This window comes from Aythya fuligula, chromosome 17 (assembly GCF_009819795.1).
Source record: "Aythya fuligula isolate bAytFul2 chromosome 17, bAytFul2.pri, whole genome shotgun sequence".
Lineage (NCBI taxonomy): Eukaryota > Metazoa > Chordata > Aves > Anseriformes > Anatidae > Aythya > Aythya fuligula.
The window spans coordinates 13,047,041-13,067,281 of record NC_045575.1 but is presented as its reverse complement, the minus strand read 5'-3'; the positions used below and the strand labels follow the sequence as shown (position 1 = coordinate 13,067,281).

The following is a 20,241-nucleotide window of genomic DNA, read 5'->3' as shown; positions in this document are numbered from 1 at the left end:
ACACGTGAGGGGCAGTATTTCAGTTAAGAGAAAGTACAGTCAGTTGGCCACAAACGTAAGGTTCTGTGGCCTGCAATAGGGAGCAACCTTTTAATTTTGAGGACTGTAGGACTCTTCCAGATATGTAGCTGTTGGCATCAGTTGAATTCTGAATACAAACATCACCTTTGGTAGTAGTAGGCTGTGGTATGGCAGGCCTGTAGCACATTTTGCAACTTTTTAGGGGTTTAAAATGTTGTTTGTCTACAAAAATGCTAATTCAAAACTTTGGATTATTCCCAATCCTGTCTGCTTAAGCAGTGTTGTTCTTAGGTGCCTCTGGGAGCAAAAAAGGAAGCAGCATCTCTGAAGCAGGGGTTCTCCATCTGTTTCGCAGCCAAACAAAACCTGGCAAGGTTCGGTGTCTTGCTGGTGAACATTTGCTTAATCTTTTTGTTAACAGTGGCTGATAACTGTAGCAAGTTGTAGAAGTCTTGCAGAGGTACAATCTAAGCTGCCAAATCAATACTTCCAGCAAAGTTTTGGTAACAGTGATTTACGTAGGTAAAGTCTTATCCCTGCTATCCCTGCCAAAAGAAGGCCTGCAGAGCTTCATTTTTTGTCAAAGCAAATGGTCTTAAGTGACTGTTGAAGCAATTGAAGAGATAAAGCATCTCAGAATCTACTGGAGCAGGTAATACCTGACAAAAATAGGAAAGGGGGACAATGCTGGTGCATGGTTAGGCTACGCTTTGTATAGTCCCTGTAGCACACAGTGTATTTGACTTCTTCATAGCAGTTACTTGATGTACAGATGGGTGTTCTGCATGTGTAGTACAGTATAATTTTTGTATACAAGGCATGATTTACCTAATAGCATGCCTGATAGGTTTCTAATACATATTATTCTGCTCATCTCTCATATTTTATCTTGTCAGAAATGTTTTATGGGTGATAAGTACTTTGATCTACTTGTAAAAGACAGTTAGCTGTACCCAAACTGTTACCTGTATACACCTTAACATCCAATTGAAACAAGGAGACAAATTCACCATTATAATGCTGCAAAACCAGGCAAGCACGTAACTTGAAAGTAACTGTTTTAATGGCTTGTCCCTGATGTCATCTGTCATTGTGCCTCTGAATATAAAGATTCTATAGCACAAAGCACATCTTAACTTGTTTGGTCTCTTTCATCTTTTCTCTTTTGAAGACCTGGTTTTCATTTGTTTCTTTAGATGGCTTGTCCTTACTTCTGTCCTGTTCGTAACAGTATTCATTTTTTGTGGAGAGTAGTATGTTTACGGCTGAAACAGAAGTTTGTAGTACAGGCTTAAAAGTAAGGTGCAATTCAATTTTTGCCAAGTGTAACAGCGTTATCAACAACTGTAGATTGTGTACATCTTTCACACTTTCTGCTGTAGTTGATTCTGCTGCATTAGCAATAGATGGTGTGTATTGCTGTATGCCTGTTTAGAGGAGTAATCACATATAACAATTTTATGTTTGCATCTTTTAAAAAATATTAATTTGTAAGCAAAATGTAACTGTAATGAATACCATATGCTTAGTATTTAGAGGAAATAAAAACCTTTCAAGTGTTTCAGGGTCATCCATTTCTGGGGGAAAAAAAGCAAAGTAGAATATATGCATCATTATCTTCTGTTTAGTATGGAACGATTTGGGGGAGGGGGTTGTTAGCTTGTTTGTTTCAAAACTTCCATTATCTTGCTTTTTCAAAAGGTCATACAAAAAACATAAAACCAAGTGCCACATACTAATGTGGCATTTGGGGCATAAGTGGTGGCTATCTTGCTGGCATTTGAAACTTCTTTTATTGCAAGAACCCTAACATAAAAATTACACGAGAGTTGTAATTCCTTATACTGTAATTACTTCAACGAATATTTAATGGAGGAAAAGTTGAATACCAGAAACTGCCATCTAAAGAATGTAGATATGTGGGGGAGTTAAGAATATTCTATGCCTTGATTTTTGTTCTTCAAAGTACTCAGGGTATAAAGGCATACTGCTCCGTGCAGCAAACACATTCACAACCACAAATTTCTTTGCAGTTGGCCTTTCAAAATCGAAAATGCAAAATTCTGTGTTTTTTTTTGTTTTGTTTCTTTTTTGTTTTGTTTTGTTTGTTTGTTTGTTTTTAAATAAATTCTTATGGTCACTGTAGTGTTACTAGTTGTAGCAGCAACTAAACTGTTGAAACAGTTTATCTTTCAGTACTATTTTGTTCTAGAAGAACAAGTGTTTTTATCAATTACATTTAAGCACTTTGGGGTAATTTAGGGTTGGACTAAGTCTTTTAAAAGTTAGAACTGCTCACTCTGATGCACAGAGCGATGGTACTTTTTTATTACTAGGAGACAGTTGCTTACTAGTTCCGTATCAAGGAGTATTTCAGCACAATCTTTGTGGAACCTGCAGAAAAAAAAGGTGCAGGGGTAGAGAAAAGTTTGAAGCGATTTAGATTTTATGAAATTCAATTTTTAATGAAATAAAGTAATTGTTGATTAACTTTTCAGAGTTCTAATTCTTAACTCTTTCCAACTTTGATCTAACACAGGATTGAAATTAATGCAAAAATCAGCCTTCAGAATAGAAAAAAACATTAACTAATTGTGAAAGCATTAGTTATATTATAAATAACGTTCTTTCACAGTTAAGTTCACTTGTACCAGGAACAATGCCAGTGTTTTGTTCTGTTTTAATAAACACTTCCTGGTTTACTTCTAATCCTTGTTTTGAACCTTGATTAAATAATGTAACCCATGAAAAACTAATGTGTGTCCCGATCTTGTGAATACTGCAAATAAGCAAATGTCTGGTAATGAACTGAAGTACTTGTTCTCATATAGTTTTACATCCTTCCTGATAGAAAGCTCTTTCCTAACCCATGTCTATTAAATGAGAGTTTTTCAATAATCTTTTTTTTTCTGAAGAAGTACCTTTGAAACATTTCTCATAGCAGGTGTTTACTGTAGGAAGCGTTCTTTTACCAGGATTTCCTTCAGCCGTCCACAGAAAATACAGAAGAAGAGCTCTAATTGTCTGACACTAATTTTTGTTAGGGGCTGAAAGAGTGTTCTGTTAACCTAAACGAACAAAGAAGTGAGGTTCAATGAATGCTGTCTGAAAGTTTGCAATCTAATTTCCTAGGAGAGTTCTCAAAAGCCTTACATCTCTCTTCCCTTGAGATGCATAATAAAATTAATCAGGTATCCAGCTTGTTGCTATGCTTTCTGAAACAGCGTTCTGCTGACCTGCAGATTTCCAAAGTCTGGTCAGTTTAAAAAAAAAAAAAAAAAAGTTTCTGCCTTTTGGAAATCCTTAATAATCTCCCAATGTCCACACTTGCTTTGTTTTTTATTTATTGATTTACTTCGCTCTTGCCTCTACTACCTTAGTTTGCCTGGGTCAGTTTTCCCTAGTAAAACCCCAAGTCACTGACAGCTTCTTTTATTTGCCCAACACAAGACAGTTTTGGTTTATTTTGTTTTGTTTTCAAATTCAGCTGCATTATTTAACTTTTCTGCGTGTCCTGGCAACTTGCTGGCATAACATTCTTTCACAGAGCTCTGCCTTCAGCTCTGAGGATGTTTCAAGCCATTTTGCTGGTGGCTTTTTCCTTGAAAGTAGAGTTGCCACTTCAGGAATCGGCTTGTTTGTGACAGCTTCTCTGAGCACCAGGTCCCAGCCGTGCGTTGTCAGTTTGGCTGGGTAGGTGGCTTCCCTCTCTGCGCTAGCTCTTGTCTCGCACTCAGGACCTACGTATTCACTTGGGGGTTGGTGAAGTTACTTCTGTATGATCTCTGCCAGAGCTTTCCAAACATGCTTCATTAGTAAGCTGGAGCTGTTGTGTCTGAATCTCCATCCAGCCAGGTTGCAGTACACTTCACAGAGGGATGTGGACAGCTCTGTCACTTGTACTGAAAGCCTCCTGAAAGTCAAGGAGAGATCACAGTTTTGGCAGCCAGTGCTTGTGGTGGGTATGGAGGGATGCTTAGCAGTGCAGGGTTCCTCATTCTGATTGCTGAGAGAATCCCTGTGTGTGCACTAAAAGTACCTGTGTCAATTAGTTATTAGCTTCCTTTTTGGCTAGCGGTATGAGAGCTTGTGTTTTGTGCAGCCAAATGAACTTGAGCACTGAAAAATGTTGTTTTCTCTTCCCTCTCTTGTTTTCCTCTTAATTCTGCTTTGCCTACAGCTATTTTGTTTCAAGCTATTAGAGTTATCTACTTCAAGGCAAACTGGTCTATTACATATTCAGTAGAGTTCAAAGAGACTAAGGTACTGTATAAAGACATGAATAACACTGTCAAGGAACAAAAGTAGGCTGCAGTAGTCTCTTAGGAAACCCTTGAGTTTGGAGACAAGGTGTCTGAAATTGCATGTGGATTGTCAAGTTAGGGAAATTGGAAATAGGCCACAAGTAAACTAGTCACTCAAATGATAATGGTATAAAATGTTTATAATCCTTGAAGCAAACTACTTCAGTACTGCTTTATTGCTATTTTTGTAAATATTGTGATAACAGTTATCAGTTAAAGCTCAGAAAAGAAACACTGCTGTAATGTGAAGCAAAGCCGAATTTGAGTGTTCACATGTAGTTCAATTATTGCCTTGACCTATTCACAGTAGAAGAAGGGCAGAGAGAGAGGAGAAGATCACCTGCTTCTAATTTGGTTATTTGGAATTTTAGTGTATTGGTTTCTATTCTGATCACGGTAAGCATCCTTTTATCAAATGGTGAAAGTGTCAGACCAGGTAGAGCAGAAATTATGATAGGGAAACTGATTTCTCCAGTTGCCTTGAAATGGCAGCTGGGGGAATGACAGACTTTGAAATGAGGAGCATATCTACAGTGCCTGACTTGAATTGTTCTAAGCAAGGTGTTCAGCAGAATTCTCTCAGGTACAAGCTGATAATTTGAAAATTTCTCAGAGTGTGGTATGTTTTGCGTAATTCACTTAATTGTAGTCAGAATTACTCGCTGAACATGAGTTGAGCAAGGGCCTGCTCTATCATTAGGATTAATAACTTCTGTCATTTTTCCAGCCCTTTACATGCAAAAGATTTACTCCATAAAGTACAGAAATAATTTGTATCAGTGCTACTTCATTTCACTGTTTTACTTGAGATTCTAATCTAAATAGCACAGTTCAGGGAAGAAAGTGACTTGAAAACTTAATCTTGAATATCAGTAAGTTCTGATTGTATTTTTCTTGTTTATACCTTTTTAAACAAAAGTATAAATAAATGAGAAGTTATCTGGTAGTACACTTTTTTTTTTTTTTACAACACATTTTTTCTAAAAACTAAAGATTATACATACTCAGGAGTATGCCTAGTTAAGCTGAGAGTCTTAACACGTGTATCCCAACTTGCATATATACCTTTGGGGGACTGTATAGGCCTCTATTGAATAATACTAGATATGTGTTTTTGAAGATGTGAGCCTGACTTACGTGTGCTTTACATAATATTAATGCAGCACTGTGAGGATTTAAAGCAGTCGTGGGAGGTTAGATTGTTATTGATTTAACAACTATTTTCTTAAGACGGATGTATTTCTCACACTTTATTGAGTCAAAAATATAAGATGATTGTTAGTTATTATCTTCCTTGCTGTTGTACTTGTTACCCAGCATTTCGACAATATATACATATATAGATATATATAGGCAAGATTAGTGAGTGGGATATCTTAAGTTTCTTTGCCAGAACTGTGTATTTACATGGCATTCATAAGAGTAGATGTAACCTCCTGTTTAGTATAAAAAGCTATAAAGATCTAGAGATGCTTATGTGTTGTCTCCACACATAGGACTTTCTCAAGTTAAAAATTTTTATGCAATTTTCAAAACTGAAAGCTGATGTTCTTTGTTTACCTTTGATTTCAGAGTGTCAGTAGTATACCATGTCCTGTGACTGCAGTCAGAACTTTACCTACCTTAGAAGTTAAACAAGCGGAAAGGCCTTCAAGCAAAAGCAAAGATCCTCCAAGGGATGAAGAAAAAGAAAAAAAAAGAAAAAAGCACAAGAAAAGATCTCGGACAAGATCTCGATCACCTTTCAAGTATCATTCTTCATCTAAGTCCAGATCTAGATCACATTCAAAAGCAAAGCACTCACTTCCCACTGCTTATAGAACTGTCAGGCATTCAAGGTGGGTTTGGAAACCAACCATATTCTCTAGAGTTCTGTGTGAGCTAACACTGAAAATGTTTTTGCACTTCTTTAATTATATAAGCATCTTCTTACCCATTACAAGGGATATAGTCACCCTGAAGACAGTGAATAAATATCAAATATTGAAAAATCTCTGAAAACATTTTTGATGAAGTAGTCATTAATTTCTAAATACATAGTGCAGAATTTACACCAGCAAATTTAACTTTGGTCTGTGAAATACCTGGTGATACTATGTAGGAGTGTGATTATAACAAGAAGAGGAGTCTGTGGCTATTGCTGTGGTATAGTAACAACATTAAAATATGAAATAGAGAACTAGCTGGTTGAACAGCAAAGTTCAGAAGGAAAGCAAGCAGTTGGGTAACATGTGAAAGATGTGATGGATGAATGGCAGGAGAGAGATGACAGGAATCAAAGAAGGTTGAAAGCAGAGTTGTTGTGGAACAGAGACCATAGAAGAATGTAGCCCACTGCAGTTGGGCTAAATGTGACCATTAATGAGATTAAATGCATTATGCTAATTATCTAGCTATATATATTGTGTTATATTAATACTGTTAATTACATCTAAGACATTTGGGTCTAGGAATCTTTAAAGATTGCTGTCTGTAAACTTCTATTGTATCTTAATTCCCTTGCACAGAGCAGTTGCTGTGATGAGTCAGAAGGGCATGTTCCTGGGGTTGTAGTCTCTGAATCATGCTACGGAATATCCAAACAGTATTTCAGTAACTTGTAGTTCAAATGAATTATGCATATCAATACTACCATAGCTGTATATATATATCTGATGCACACAGAATTATGTATTACTTCTGTGGACATGCCAATGATTTAAATGCTTCTTGCATAGAAACAGCTTGTTCAGCTATTTCTTGTTTTTTTTCTAGCCATTGATGGTGATGTGACAGAACTTCTCTGCATATATTTAACAAAGTGTCTAACTATGCTAATATATATGTTAACACTTCAAAACTTGATATTTTATACTAGTTTTCCTAGGTTAAATATGATACTTCACTGAAGACATCTCTGCTACTCAGAGATGAAAGAAATGAAATGAACATAACTTCATTTGGGATTAAATGATCAGTCTGACACACTGGTTATTTGACTGCTTTTGACAAACAGGTGGTCATGATATTTCGTATGTTATTAGAGGCATTCCAAAATATTCTGGTACCATTCCTTTTTTGTACATACCAGTGTATAAAGGGAATGATGCTGAATGAAGCTTTCATTGTTTAGTGAAGTGAATACAAGTCTTCTCAGAGTGGAAGATACCTTGGGGAAAAGTCTTGTCAGGTGAATCACTGATCTTTTCTGCTCCCTGCCAAGCTGTATCTTCACTTGGAACTCCATTGTCTCTTCATCCAAGCTATGTCACATATGTTCTTCTACTGTTTTATTGATAAATGGTGAAAACAAGAAGAATCATCAATGTAGTGATTAAAAATATAATAATCTTTTCTGGTACCTTGAAATAGAATCGTCTGAGAAGATCTTTATCAGTACTTGAGTCTGCTACTCTGTAGGTTAAGGATAATCCTGCACCTTACATGAGCTTGCATCTGGCACTAATCAGATGAATGACAACCAAGTCAGATATATCCTGAGATGTCTTCAGTGACTTCATGGTGATCTGAAGATATCTCCTCCTTTATCAAGGCTTGAATACTTTCACCAACTGATTTACTTTTGGTTCTGCTAGTGGAAAGACCGAACTACAGTGTTCTGAAGTCTAACGTGCATATCACGGACAGTCTTATTTTTTTTAGTAGTTTTTTTTTTTTTTTTGATTGTCCAGAATTCAGTTGGTGGACATACTGTGTAAAAGTCACCAAAAATAGTTAATCCGATGGAGCTAATCTTTGTGTGCCCTGTAGAATGTGCTTCCTGGCACAAATCAATTAGTAGATGCATACTAGCCCAAAGATAATGGATCAACATGACACCTAATTAAATCTGGATGGATTTTTCCTAGATCAGCTATTTGAATTGTACACCTTAGAGGTCCAGTAAGCTTGATGCTGGCTGGCTGAATTTTAAAATTGTTTCAGAACTGCACCACATCTTGCATTGAGAACATTTTGCGCATCTTAAAATTTGACTAATGTTAAAGCTGAACTCATTCATCCTGTTTTCTGATCTGAGAATACCAGTTCAAACAAAGGTTTCTGGAGGGTCCCCCATTCAGGAAACCATTGTTTATGGGAACTTAAGGCAGTATCATCAGTGTTTAGCTGTTGCACTTTCACTTTGAGGTTTCTGCAGGTCATATGAGAAACTTCTTGACAGGAGACCTGTTATATGTCTAAATTTACCTTACTATCTGCAGAGTTCTCAGTGTGACTAAATCTGAACTTGAGGTCTTGCTTGAGGTCTTCCTGTAATTAATAGTAATTAATACCTTCTTCCTGCTTATTATACTAAATATAGTGACTGTTGGTTTACTTCAGTGGAAGAGTATTTTATCACTTACAATTTTTCTTATATACTAGTAAGGAGTAGACAGGTGGGAGTATGGTAAAAAAAAAAAAAAAAAAAAAAAAAAAGGAAAAAAATATATATAGTCAGTCAAGACATCCAAGTCTTATGCAGGATGGATTGAATGAATCCTCAGCTGGAAGACAAATTCCAGAGTTGCAAATAAGATCATAAAGATATCTTTGAGACGGGAAATGGAGTACTGTGTCCAGCTTCGACCTTGACACTTCAGAAGGATGTTGACCAGCTAGAGGAAGATTGGATTGAGTCAGCAAAAATTTTCATAAATTTAAAAAAAAAAAAAAAAAAAGAAGTTGACGTGGGGAGGAGATTTAGAGTTACGTCTTTGGAAAAAACAGGAAAATTAAATGAGTCATCACATATGCCAAAAAGGTGGGCATAGAACATTCTTCTTCAGTCCCTGGGGTTAGGATGAGAAGTAATGGATTTAAATTGATGGAAGAGAGACTAGAAAGCTTTTTATAGTTTCCCAGTGGTTAATACAGCTTGTGAAAGTGCCGTCATGGGAAATTTCTGCATTAAGAATGATGATTTAGAGAGTATTGAATAGTCTGATTTCTTGAAGTCTTTTCTAGCTCTGTATTTCTAATTAGGTCCTTGAAAAATTATCCCTATGGTCTCACATTGTAGAAGAAATAATGGCAATAGTTAGCCAGGCTTTACTGAAAGTGTTTGATAATCCTCAAAGTACTCAGTGTGTTTACGAAATCAACGCTCTTGCCCCTGAAACTGGAAAGGTTGTAAAACAATTAAGTAATCAGGAATGGGAGGCAGATTAATAACCCATTCAGATACTGATGTGTTTTGTCTCTCAAATGTTAAGGTAACAAATGTTAAGGTAAAAATAATGTCTTGTCTTTCCCCAAAAGAAGCAAATGTTGGTGCCTAGCTAGAAGAGATATGACTTTTCTTGATTTTCAACACTAAATATATAATTTCCGTTTGTTGCCTTGCCTTGTTCAAAACATGGCACCTTTCACATCTCTTATCTTTAGTTTTCCTAGTGCTTGATGCAAAATGTGTAACTTTTCTGGATTCCTAAAACACTGGATGTTACAGTTTACTGCTGAATAAGTAGTTATGTAAAGAGTCGTAACCACCTGGGATAAAGCTGTGAACTATTTGCAGAGGTTACTGCGTTCATCTTTTATTAATTGGGTGGTGCCTAAGAGGATAGTCTTCATTATCTGGTTATTGATGCTAAATTATATGGGAACATTCCTATTTTGAGTAACTTCACTTTATTTGAATGTCTCAATCTAATGTAGTACGTTGGAGATTTTGGTGCTGTATTCCACCCAGCTCTAGATGTCTATGCTAACGTGCAGAACTCAATATAGAGCAATTATTGGTGCAGCAGACTAGATAAAAAAAAAAAAAAAAAGGCTGGAATTTTCTTTCTGTAGTACTTACTGGATCACATTAATCAAAAAATTTGGAATAACAAAGGAGTTCTTTCTTGTAGTAAACATTCATAACTTTCCTAGAGAGTAGTTTGTCAGGCCTGAGGGGTCTGTGCAGTAAAAAAAAAAAAAAAAAAAGTGTTTTAGATTTGAAGCTATTTAAACTGTTATATTTAAATTACCTGTGACAACCAAAAGAGAGATGCATATTCCACAGTTTCTCATTAGACTACATGTATATTGCATTTGGATAATAATGAATAGTGAACTACCTCTAAGTTGTAATAATGACCACTCACCGTGTGCCTTGTATTTGGGAGCAGTCGTAAAAGTTTTAGGTTTTGTGAGATTTCCATGTAGACACTCGATGAGCTTCTCTTTAATGCTTTGAGTAGTTACTGTTTAATCATATGAGTTGTTTCAAAAAATAAGATTACAACAAACTATATACTGATTTTGGTTTCTAATAAATTGATAGAGAATGAGATGTAGGAAGTGAAGTTAAAGATAACTTTACAGTAACTGTCTTTGCTGTCTTTGTTCAAGTGATGTTCAGCATTCTTGTCAAACTTTGGTTTTTCTTTGGTTTTCAATCAAAATGAGTTTTGGAAATCATGGAAATAATAATTGCAATACACTTCTATACTGTTTTATATCACTTGTTTATCATTTGGTTTTGCATTGTTAGAGGCGTAGACACTGCTTCATTTAAAAATAGGCCTTGGTAAGGTGCAATTTTCTACAGCAGTACTAATGTTGAAAAAATCTGTTCAAATAACAGCAAATTAATTCGAAGCATGTTTTGGATATTTATTATTCTGGGTAGCACAACCAAGCCTGTTTAACAGAAACAAGTTTCAAGAAAGCAGTTTTACAAGGAACCCAGATACAGTGTTTTTATGGAGCCATGTGCTACACTACGAGGAATTTCTCTGCGTAAATGAATGCTATTTTCTGAACCAAAATTTGCCTGTCAAAGTTAGTCCCACAAAGCTCCTGGCCTAGTATGGTTTTAATTCTAGACCGACATGACAGGTTAAAGTTAAATTAAAGTCACAGAAACGTTAAACAATGTGCAAAAACACTGTGAGGTATTTTAGCATGGCTTGCTTTGGAGGTGTTAGTCCCAAAGAGATAATGACTTACTACACATCAGTAATTAAGGTATCAGTAATTAAGGTCAAAGGTGAGGCACATCTGTTAAATCTGTCTTGGCAAACAGCCTTTAGTATCTTTTGGTCATCTCTAGTAACAGATTCGTGGTGTCTTTCTTTTAATCAGCTTCAAAGCACCATAAAAAGTTAGATGTGAATTGCATCTAATAGTGATGCTCTTTAAAGAAGTGAAGTTGTCAGTCCCTGGAGCTGTAGGTATGCTGTTCTAGCTGGGAAGTTTGATTTTTGAAGCTGATGGACAGTAAGTGTAAGAAATGACCGCGTTCATCTGCATCTCTATTTTCTACCAGATCTTTTTTGCACATGATCTAAGCTAATGATGTCTTTGCATGAGTGAGTGTGGTTTGTGTGTGTGTGTATGAGAGGGGATGGAGAGGCACTCGTTAGGTGTTGAATGATACGATTCAATGACGTTTGGATGTTCATTTTGAACTAAAGTAGAGATGGAAAGTCTAAACTTCTGTTGGTTATTGATCCTTTTCCTTTATACTGCATAGTAACAGAATAGAGCTAAGCCACATACTAAATTACCCAGTTAATGAGTAACAAACAATAGGTGGTGGCATGCTTCATTAGTGGGTCACTTTTTGATAAGTTTGAGAACTCTTCAGACTGCTTGTGTGAGAGAGAAACTGACTTTTTGCCTCAACTGCAGAAATTTGAGAGATTTGGAAGTAACTGCTCTTTGTTTGTTCCAAATCAATTTTCTTATTGCTGAGGCAGTGTCTTTTCACTTACTTTTAATTCCTGTATTGTAATGAGACATGCCAAGCTTTGTAATCCTTTGAACTTTTGGGACCCTTCTAATCACAAGTTCTGTTGACTTTAATGGAATAGAGTGTCTTAAAATAATAGTGTAATGAAAGTAATAATTGTTGTATCACAGTAAAACTGTTAAGCTGTTTGGAATTGTTTTAAACTAATGGCCAAGTTCTTAACGTTTGGTGGTTGGAAGAATGTTGTAGAACCAAAAAACATCATATCTGGTTCATAAAAATGAAGCTAATGCTTTTTTCTTTCTGATTGTTTGGACTTTTTTTAGGCTGGTCCATATAGGCATGTTTCACTAAGGTTCAGCTTTTGGTTAAGGGACTGAGCCTTTTCAGGATTCTAGTTAATACCAAAACTAGCACATTTTATTCTGAATGTGAAGTGTGTGCCTCCGTATCACAGACTCACAGCATCCACAGGGACACTGAGCATGGGACCGAGTCTGAGCAACTCATCCATGGCAGCAGCAACAGAGCGGGAAAGTTATCAGGCAGCTTCGACAACGAAAAGATTTGACTGCTGGCGCTCTTTTGAGGGAAATCCTGGTAAAATGTCAAGGTGTCTGACTGACCCCAAATTTTATGATCTGTTGTTTTTTTTTTTTCCTTTTTCAATCCTTCTGAAAGGCCTGGTAAAGATCAGATTTCTAAGTGACAAAGCAGTTAATTTGCAACCCTTAACTGCCATTGTGATTATTTTTTTTCCATTTTCAGTTGATCGGTTCTGTTGTAGGTATAAGAGAAATGGCTCAGGAGTGTGTGTGTATATACTAAATATATTGTGCAAGTCTGCAGAAGATCAGTGATATCACAAATGGCTTCTCTTTTAGTCACTGCAAAAGAACGAAAGAAAATAAATGTTTGGTATACCTGGAGTGACAATACCTATAGCAAATAAATAAGAAAGGCTTGAATATAAACAAAAATCAAATGATTAGAGCTATACACTGTAGTGGGAATAAAATTAACTGTTGCTACCATGAATTTGGGGTAGATTTGGGGCTAAGGTATTTTTCTTTCTTTTTTTCAAGCTGGGTCCCTGTCTTGTCCCCTTCTCAATCTCCTCCCTGTCTCCCTTCCATTTAAGACTTTCCTCATTCAAATTATTTGGTTATTAAAAAATACTCAGGTTTTATTTGCACATCTACTTAATTGCAAATCACACAGAAAAAGAGTTAGGCTGTTAAGTTGATTTCTGATCTTAACTGGGTATGCTTTTTTTTCATCTTGGTCTTTCTCTTTCTCTCTCTCTAGGAAAAATATTTCAAGTGAAAGTGCTAGTGCCAAACAATGCCGGTCGTGGGTTGTTGGTCACTTGCACAGGTGAAAATATTAGCTGTGTTAGGATTATTCTGCAGCATCAGGGACAAATTTTCCTGGACTTGTCAAAGTTGGAGATGAACTGAAAACAAAAACTTGCATTTATCTCTGTGATGCAGCAGTTGTAAAAACATTCCATTAATTTGAGAAGACAAGGTCAGGCCTGACAATTCCAGGCTTCAAGCCAAATTGGACTTCTGTGTACCATTGTTACTAAGCTCTGTTGCCACAAAAGGTGACTGCACTGAAGTGGAACATTCATGCCTACTAATACAGACATTGATGTCAGCACACAATACTGAAAAAAAATTGCTTTTTTCCCCCCCCACTATTGGGAGTGAAAAGCAATGGATAACTACACCCTAAATGTGTTGGATGGGTAAGAAATTCATAAGCAACTGACAAGTCTTGGAGACTAAATACCTCATAATGATATAAAGTAGAAATGAATGGTGTTACATTTGTTTTTGGTGAAAGCACAATTCCACTGAAACGAAAATAATTATACAAATAATTATACAAAATAAGTAACAAAAAGCAAATTTTGGGGTGTTTTTTCCTGCTTAGGTCACGATCAAGGTCACCTAGGAGGAGGGCTCACACACCAGAAAGACGGAGAGAGGAAAGGAGTGTTCCAACAGCTTATCGCATCAGTAATAGTCCCGGAAACAGTAGGAAACGTGCACGATCCAAGTAAGTATACCCAGTCTAAGAGAAGGTAATCTTCTGGTATCAGAAGACTTTAAATGTTGCCTGAAGTGTTGTATGCTCCCTGGATAAAACATAAAGCTTTGGGTTTCTTTTCATCACGGGCTTTATTTCATTAGACACATACATCTATGGAGGAAAAGAAAAACTAGAAGCACTGATTATGGTTCTTTGCACATTTTTGTATATGTTTGAACACTAAATGCTGAACCAAATCAGTGAATGTTAATACAGTACTGTCTCATAGCTGTTAAAGTTCAGATTTTATTTGGACTCCGAAGTCTTTGGTTGGTTTTTCATGCTCCACTTGTCCAATTGATATGGCCTCCATAGACGACATGTACTGGTATTAAGTTATTCATAGCAGTATCTGAAAGTTGCTTGACCACTCACCGTATATGTGCAAATAAAGGGAAAATCCAGTTTAACAAAAAGTCTGCTTTATATCCAACAGTTATTTTACTACCTGAGTGGAATGTGAAATCCAAAATCAGTGGTGCTTTTTTTGAGACCACCTTGCATATAGTCTACCTGAACCTCCTATCATCAAGATGGCATAACAACCATTATTTCATCTCGCCGGCGCAGAATAAAAAAATCTGCAAAATGTGTGCCCAAAAGGCTTGAAATGTTATGTCTCTAATTTTAACATGGGAGGAAGCGAAAATTTTCATGCTAATTTTGTCATGTACAGTTGAAGTGTACGCAAAATGCAACAGCTTAAGAGTTACTAAACTGAACATACAGACTCTTTCTCTGTGTTAGTGAAGATAGTCTTTAACGTGTTTTTCCATATCTTCTGTAGAGTAGGAAACAAGGAGGTCACTTTCACATTCATGATTTTTAAAATATTGGCATTGTTTCTTAGGATAACTTTTTCCATCTCTTAACAGCTTCTAACTAATTGATGTATGGTATGTATAAATGAGAACTTCATCAGTATACGTCAGCCGATTCAGTTTTTCATACTCAAAGTTGAGTTAAAAATAGAGGTTTCTGTGGAATTCAGCATGCAAATTGGCTAAGCAGAAAAGATCCAATATATAAAAGTTTAGAATATTTTTCTTCCTATAAATACTTGCAAGAATTGTTTCACAGCCCTGTGATGTTCTTTCACGCAGCGTTGGTGTGCCTGCTGCTTGACCATTTGACATTTTAAGCTATAAATCATGTTGAAAATTATGCTATTCAAAGTGCTAAATTATGATGGGAGTTTTGAAATAAATGAGACTTCTCTTTAAACAATACTGTTTATATAGGTGGAGCTTGTAAACCTTTGTTAGGCCTCAGACAAGAAAACAGAACACTACACAACAATATATGGCAGTGGAATAGGTTCTTTGCAGTGGGTGTAATGGAAGCAAGGTTTGGGTTCATGATCTTTTAAAAGCCAATTAGTTCACTTGGGCTTTCTGTGAGGAAGTAATGTATATTTTGCCTGACAGCCAAATGCAGATTTGAATCTTACATGGCAGCCGTCAGCTGAGTGCTTTTTGTTAACCACAGCTAAACAAAGAATAGGCAGGCTTTGGAATCCTGTATCGTCAGAGGACTGAAAAGGACCCTAGACATAATAAATACTGCAGTGTTTTAAACTGCTTAGGGCATTAATCTGTTATCTGTGGTGATGCTAGCATTGCTTGTAAATTTGTAGGTACATTTCCAAAAGAAAATATGTAAGAACTAGGAAGCTATGCTTTGTCTCCTCTGTGAATTTAGGGGCTTACTGCTTAACAAAATTATGTTTATTTCAGAATAAATGTAACAATTGTTTTTTCTGCTTATCCTGTACCTTGGATGTCATGATAGTCACTTGAATAAGTATAATATAAATCATTTTAATCTGTAATCATCTTAATCATTTTAATCTAGTTCATCTGCAGTGAATTGCTTTCCACGGAGAATATTCATGGGTCTTTATGCTAGCTTTTGTGCCTAGAAAAAAATACTGTAAAAACAAGCCTTGTTTTAGCATGTGGACCCTTCTAAAACTAGAAAATTGATAAACAATTTCATTCAGCATTTACGGTGTTTGTTCATTATAATCTGAGATTAAAAACACTGAAAAAAACTACTCTAAAATATTCTAGCACTATGAGTGTTTGCTGTGATTTTGAAGAGTTAAATATGAAACATATTCACTGCCTGATTATGTTATGTTTTAAGAAATTGAGCAATTACAGTACATACACAGCTAGTCAAGGAATAACCAACTTTGTAGAGGATTTTTATTTTTAAAATTTTGGGAATATTAGAGACCAATAGAGCTGTGTTTTTGTGTGTGTTTTTGTTTTTTTTTTTTTTTTTCCCTGCCATTTAATGACTATTTATGCAAGAAAAGAGTAAGGTGCATTTTGTAATTTAAGTCTTGAATGCTGACTTCTATATAAAAAAAATCAGATACTCATGATAAATTCTAAGTGTTGTAATTATAGAATATTTATGTGTGTATTTATTATAGCATATTTGCCTTTAAAGTAGAAAATTTCACAAGAAAATGAAAATAGAGGCATCAACAATGTAGCATTTAAAAGATGAATCTAAGATTTACAATGCTTTAAGGTGTGTTGGAAGCCTCAGAAACTTACTTTTCTGTTTAGATTTCTGGCAGAGCATTTCTAATTCTTTTTTGAACCGACCTTTTTAACCTTGTGAGCTCCTAAAAATGGAAGGTGTGCTAGCACCCCCTGCAGAGAAGGATAGAGACAAGTGCCTGCAGTGAGGTATTGCCTAAAAGCTAAATTAGTAATTCTGATTACAGTAATATCAATACTGGTATGTAAATCTTAGACATAAATCCATAAACAAGTGTAAATGCTTTGATAGTTTCATCTGTAGTATATTAGTAGTTGAATTCTCTTTGAGCTAACATTTCATATAAGGCAACCTCTGTTTTCCCCCTTCTGTCTATAGTAAATACATCAGGTACCCTTAGTCATTTGTTCCATTCTCTTAGAAGCGAATGTTCGTATATAAAATTTCCAAGTTGGGAATAGTTAGCACTTCAAACATCTTGCTACGTGAAGGTTTGCTTGCATAGTATACAGTTGCTTGTTTAGGGGTTTGAGCCTGCAGTATGTTGAGTTATGAAGTGGAATGCTGTAGTAATTGTGTTTTTAAAAAAGCAAGCAAGCAAACTGTGGATTTGCCTTGTAGATTTTTTTTCAAAGTTATAGTTACATGGTTTGCCCCTTTATGGGCTAAAAAAAAATATAGGGATATATAAATTATTCTATTTCTTATTATATGTTAGGTGTAGGATGTTGTTTGAGAACGAACTTCCCTCTGGTGAGGCTGTTCTGCAGATCTTCAATTAAAGACTTTTCACTGTCATCCGTTATCACATACTGCTGCCTAATTCCTCTGTACCTGAGAGATAGTATTCCAAGTGAGAGCCTCAGATACTAGTAGTTTTCCTATTGTAATTTATTAAAAGGAGCTTCTGAGATGGTGTTTTGCACAACCAGAGAAGTGCAGTATTGGGGTAAGAAATGCAATATTGGGGTAAGACTTGAACGTTTACTCAGTGCACGTGGAAAAGTATCCTGTGGAAAAGTGCTATGTAATCTTTTAGAAGCGTGAAAAGTACCTTTCACTGAGCTAGTCTAATACTACTGTAACTATCCTTCAATAAAATATTTCTTCTCACAGAAGTCCCCATGAAAAGAAGAAGAAGAGACGATCTAGATCACGTACCAAGTCCAAAGCTAGGTCTCCTTCACCAGCCGTGTCACCAGGCAAACCATCCACACACAAAAATTCTGTGCATTCAGCTAGTGTCTCTCCTGTGGAGAGCAGGGAATCCAGCCAGGAACGCTCCAGGTAATACACTTTCTCAGTAGTGTAATATTGCAGTGCTGATGTTTCTTCGCTGTGAATGTGTCTTTTGACCTAATTGGTATAGTGAGGAGCTCTGTATGTACGTATATTAAAAGTAGAAGATGCTGAGAGGATGACACTTTGTACATCAGTCTAACGATTGGATCTCCACTGCCTGATGGAGTTTTTATGTAATCCAGTGAAATTTTAGGATTGGATTTCAAAACATGGAAAATATGTTAACGCTACCTTTGCGAAATTTACATTTAAGACAGGAAAGCACTGTACAAATTTAAATTGTCAAAGAAGTTTTCATGTTATGTATGAGATTAAGTGTGATCCTGTGAGTGTAGAAAACTGAAGGTTCTGCTCCTTGTTCAAGTATACCTTGACATACTCCTACAGTAAAACTTCCGTGTAAAATTCTGCAGTGAGATTCTAAGTTAGAAAATGATAACTTTCACTAAACGGGATAACTCTGACGTAGAATTTTAACAGGGTGGTTTGAATTTCAATATCTTTGTGAGATTCACAGTTAAATTATTTCCACAGAATACAGTGCAGTCCTGTTGAAAATCCCTAGCCTGCTGTTGAGATTTATTTTTGTCAGTTATGCAGGAGTAAGTCTTCTGACCGTGACTTACCCTGACTTCTGTTTGAATGAGAGAACTGTTTATTAGTGTATGAGAGAATTGTAAAATAAGGCCCAAAACTCTGATGGTGAGTGAAATTCATTTTGAAAACGTAAGCTATAAACTTTAACACTGATTTTTACTTTTTTAGGGGAGTTTCTCAGGAAAAAGATGGCCAAATCTCTTCAGCAATCGTGTCTTCAGTGCAGAGTAAAATCACTCAGGTATAAATAAACAAATTCAAATTAGCAGCCTAATGGAGTGCGTCCATCATATCGTAATCTCCATTTAATACCTTGTACAATTCTGAGCTTCGCATATGATAGACATGTTCATTGTCATTCTTAATTTGTTTGCTTATGAGAAAAACAATTTTTTTGCTTCCCTAGTAGCTTGATCTTTAGAGGGTTGACTAAACTTGAAAGTAGCTAAGTTCACTTTGATGCAGTATATCCACTGTTAAGATATGAAAGTCAACGTTATGCTAGAACAATAGAACAGGAGGTATTACTGAGAGCCCATCTTACTATGTTGTGCTCTTGACAAGTTTCAGGGAAGAAAGGACAGAGGAACAGCTGTTGACAGCTGTTTTCCTCTACTATCGACAGTAGAGGAAAAATACGTCCTCTTGCAAACTAAAGTAAGTGTTTGCTTTGCATCGAGCAACATCCACAACTTAGTCTTACCCTTGTTGCTGTTTTTGTCTGTGAATTTTCATTATGATTTTGTTGATATGTTCAAGTCTGCTGTGACTCATAGCATAACTATTTACAAATAGCCATATCAGGTATGTACATTGATACAGCGTACAGTAATTAAATGTATACACTCTCCTTAACGTGGTTTTAAGATACCCATCCTCTGTCAAAATAATTCCATTTCTTTTTTAAAAGCTACTGCCTGGTATCACAGTCCCAAGGCTAAATATCTGATGGTCTTGAATCTAAGTATTTTATGTGACTGGAGCATAAACCAGCCCTTCCATGCAGATTTTTTTCAATCACATGCTTTAGCTCTGTTCAAGGCTTAGGCAAGTCTAATAATTTTTCTCTTATCTTCTACAGGATCTTATGGCCAAAGTGAGAGCAATGCTTGCAGCTTCCAAAAACATACAAACTAGTGCCTCCTGAGACATGTTGAACTGACCATCAAGAAATTATGTGAAAAATAACAATATAAAAACTGCCTCATCTCAAATGTACAGCTGAGCTTAGCTCACTTGGTTCACAACTCTCTTGTCTAATATTACCAGAACTTGAGGAGCTAAAACCTATCTTTCTGTACAGAACTGTCTCCTTGAAATTTCATTGAATTTTTTCAGCCAGAATATCTTTGGAAAGTTTTTGGTTTTTGTAAATTGATTTTTTGACTAACTCTTCAGTAACATTTTATGATCAGCAGTCTATATGTGTATATTTGTAAATACCATGTTTCTGTGATAAAAGTATTACACAATAATAAAGAACGAAACATCTTTCATTAGCTACAGAGTTTTTGTGGAGTCCTTAATTGTTTGCAGTTGACTTCTGTTAGAAGTTCATTTTCTTTTCCTTTAAACTTTCTGCTTCTTAAAATAACAACTGTCTAGCTACCTGAGGCTGAGAGAGATTTTTCATCTCCTTCAGGCACAGAATGATCTAAGAATGCTTGTTTGCCTTGATGTTGGTAGTGGACAGTTTCTGGACAGGGAACATAATTTTCTGTTCATCATTCAGAA

General features: G+C 35.9%; 1 protein-coding gene across 3 annotated transcripts in view; it reads left to right on the top strand.

Moving 5' to 3' along the window:
* Positions 1 to 20,010, top strand: part of SFSWAP (splicing factor SWAP) — a 48,812-nt gene extending 28,802 nt beyond the window's left edge. For 2 of the 3 annotated variants that reach the window (XM_032198723.1, XM_032198724.1), the window contains 5 exons: positions 5,898 to 6,163; positions 13,933 to 14,058; positions 17,725 to 17,895; positions 18,676 to 18,748; positions 19,589 to 20,010. In XM_032198723.1, coding sequence (XP_032054614.1) covers positions 5,898 to 6,163; positions 13,933 to 14,058; positions 17,725 to 17,895; positions 18,676 to 18,748; positions 19,589 to 19,654 — 702 coding nt within the window. In that variant the 3' untranslated portion in view covers positions 19,655 to 20,010. Of the gene's footprint in view, positions 1 to 5,897; positions 6,164 to 12,448; positions 12,605 to 13,932; positions 14,059 to 17,724; positions 17,896 to 18,675; positions 18,749 to 19,588 lie in introns of all 3 variants that reach the window. The other variant, XM_032198725.1, reaches the window with a different exon arrangement.
* The last annotated feature ends 231 nt before the right edge of the window (positions 20,011 to 20,241 follow it).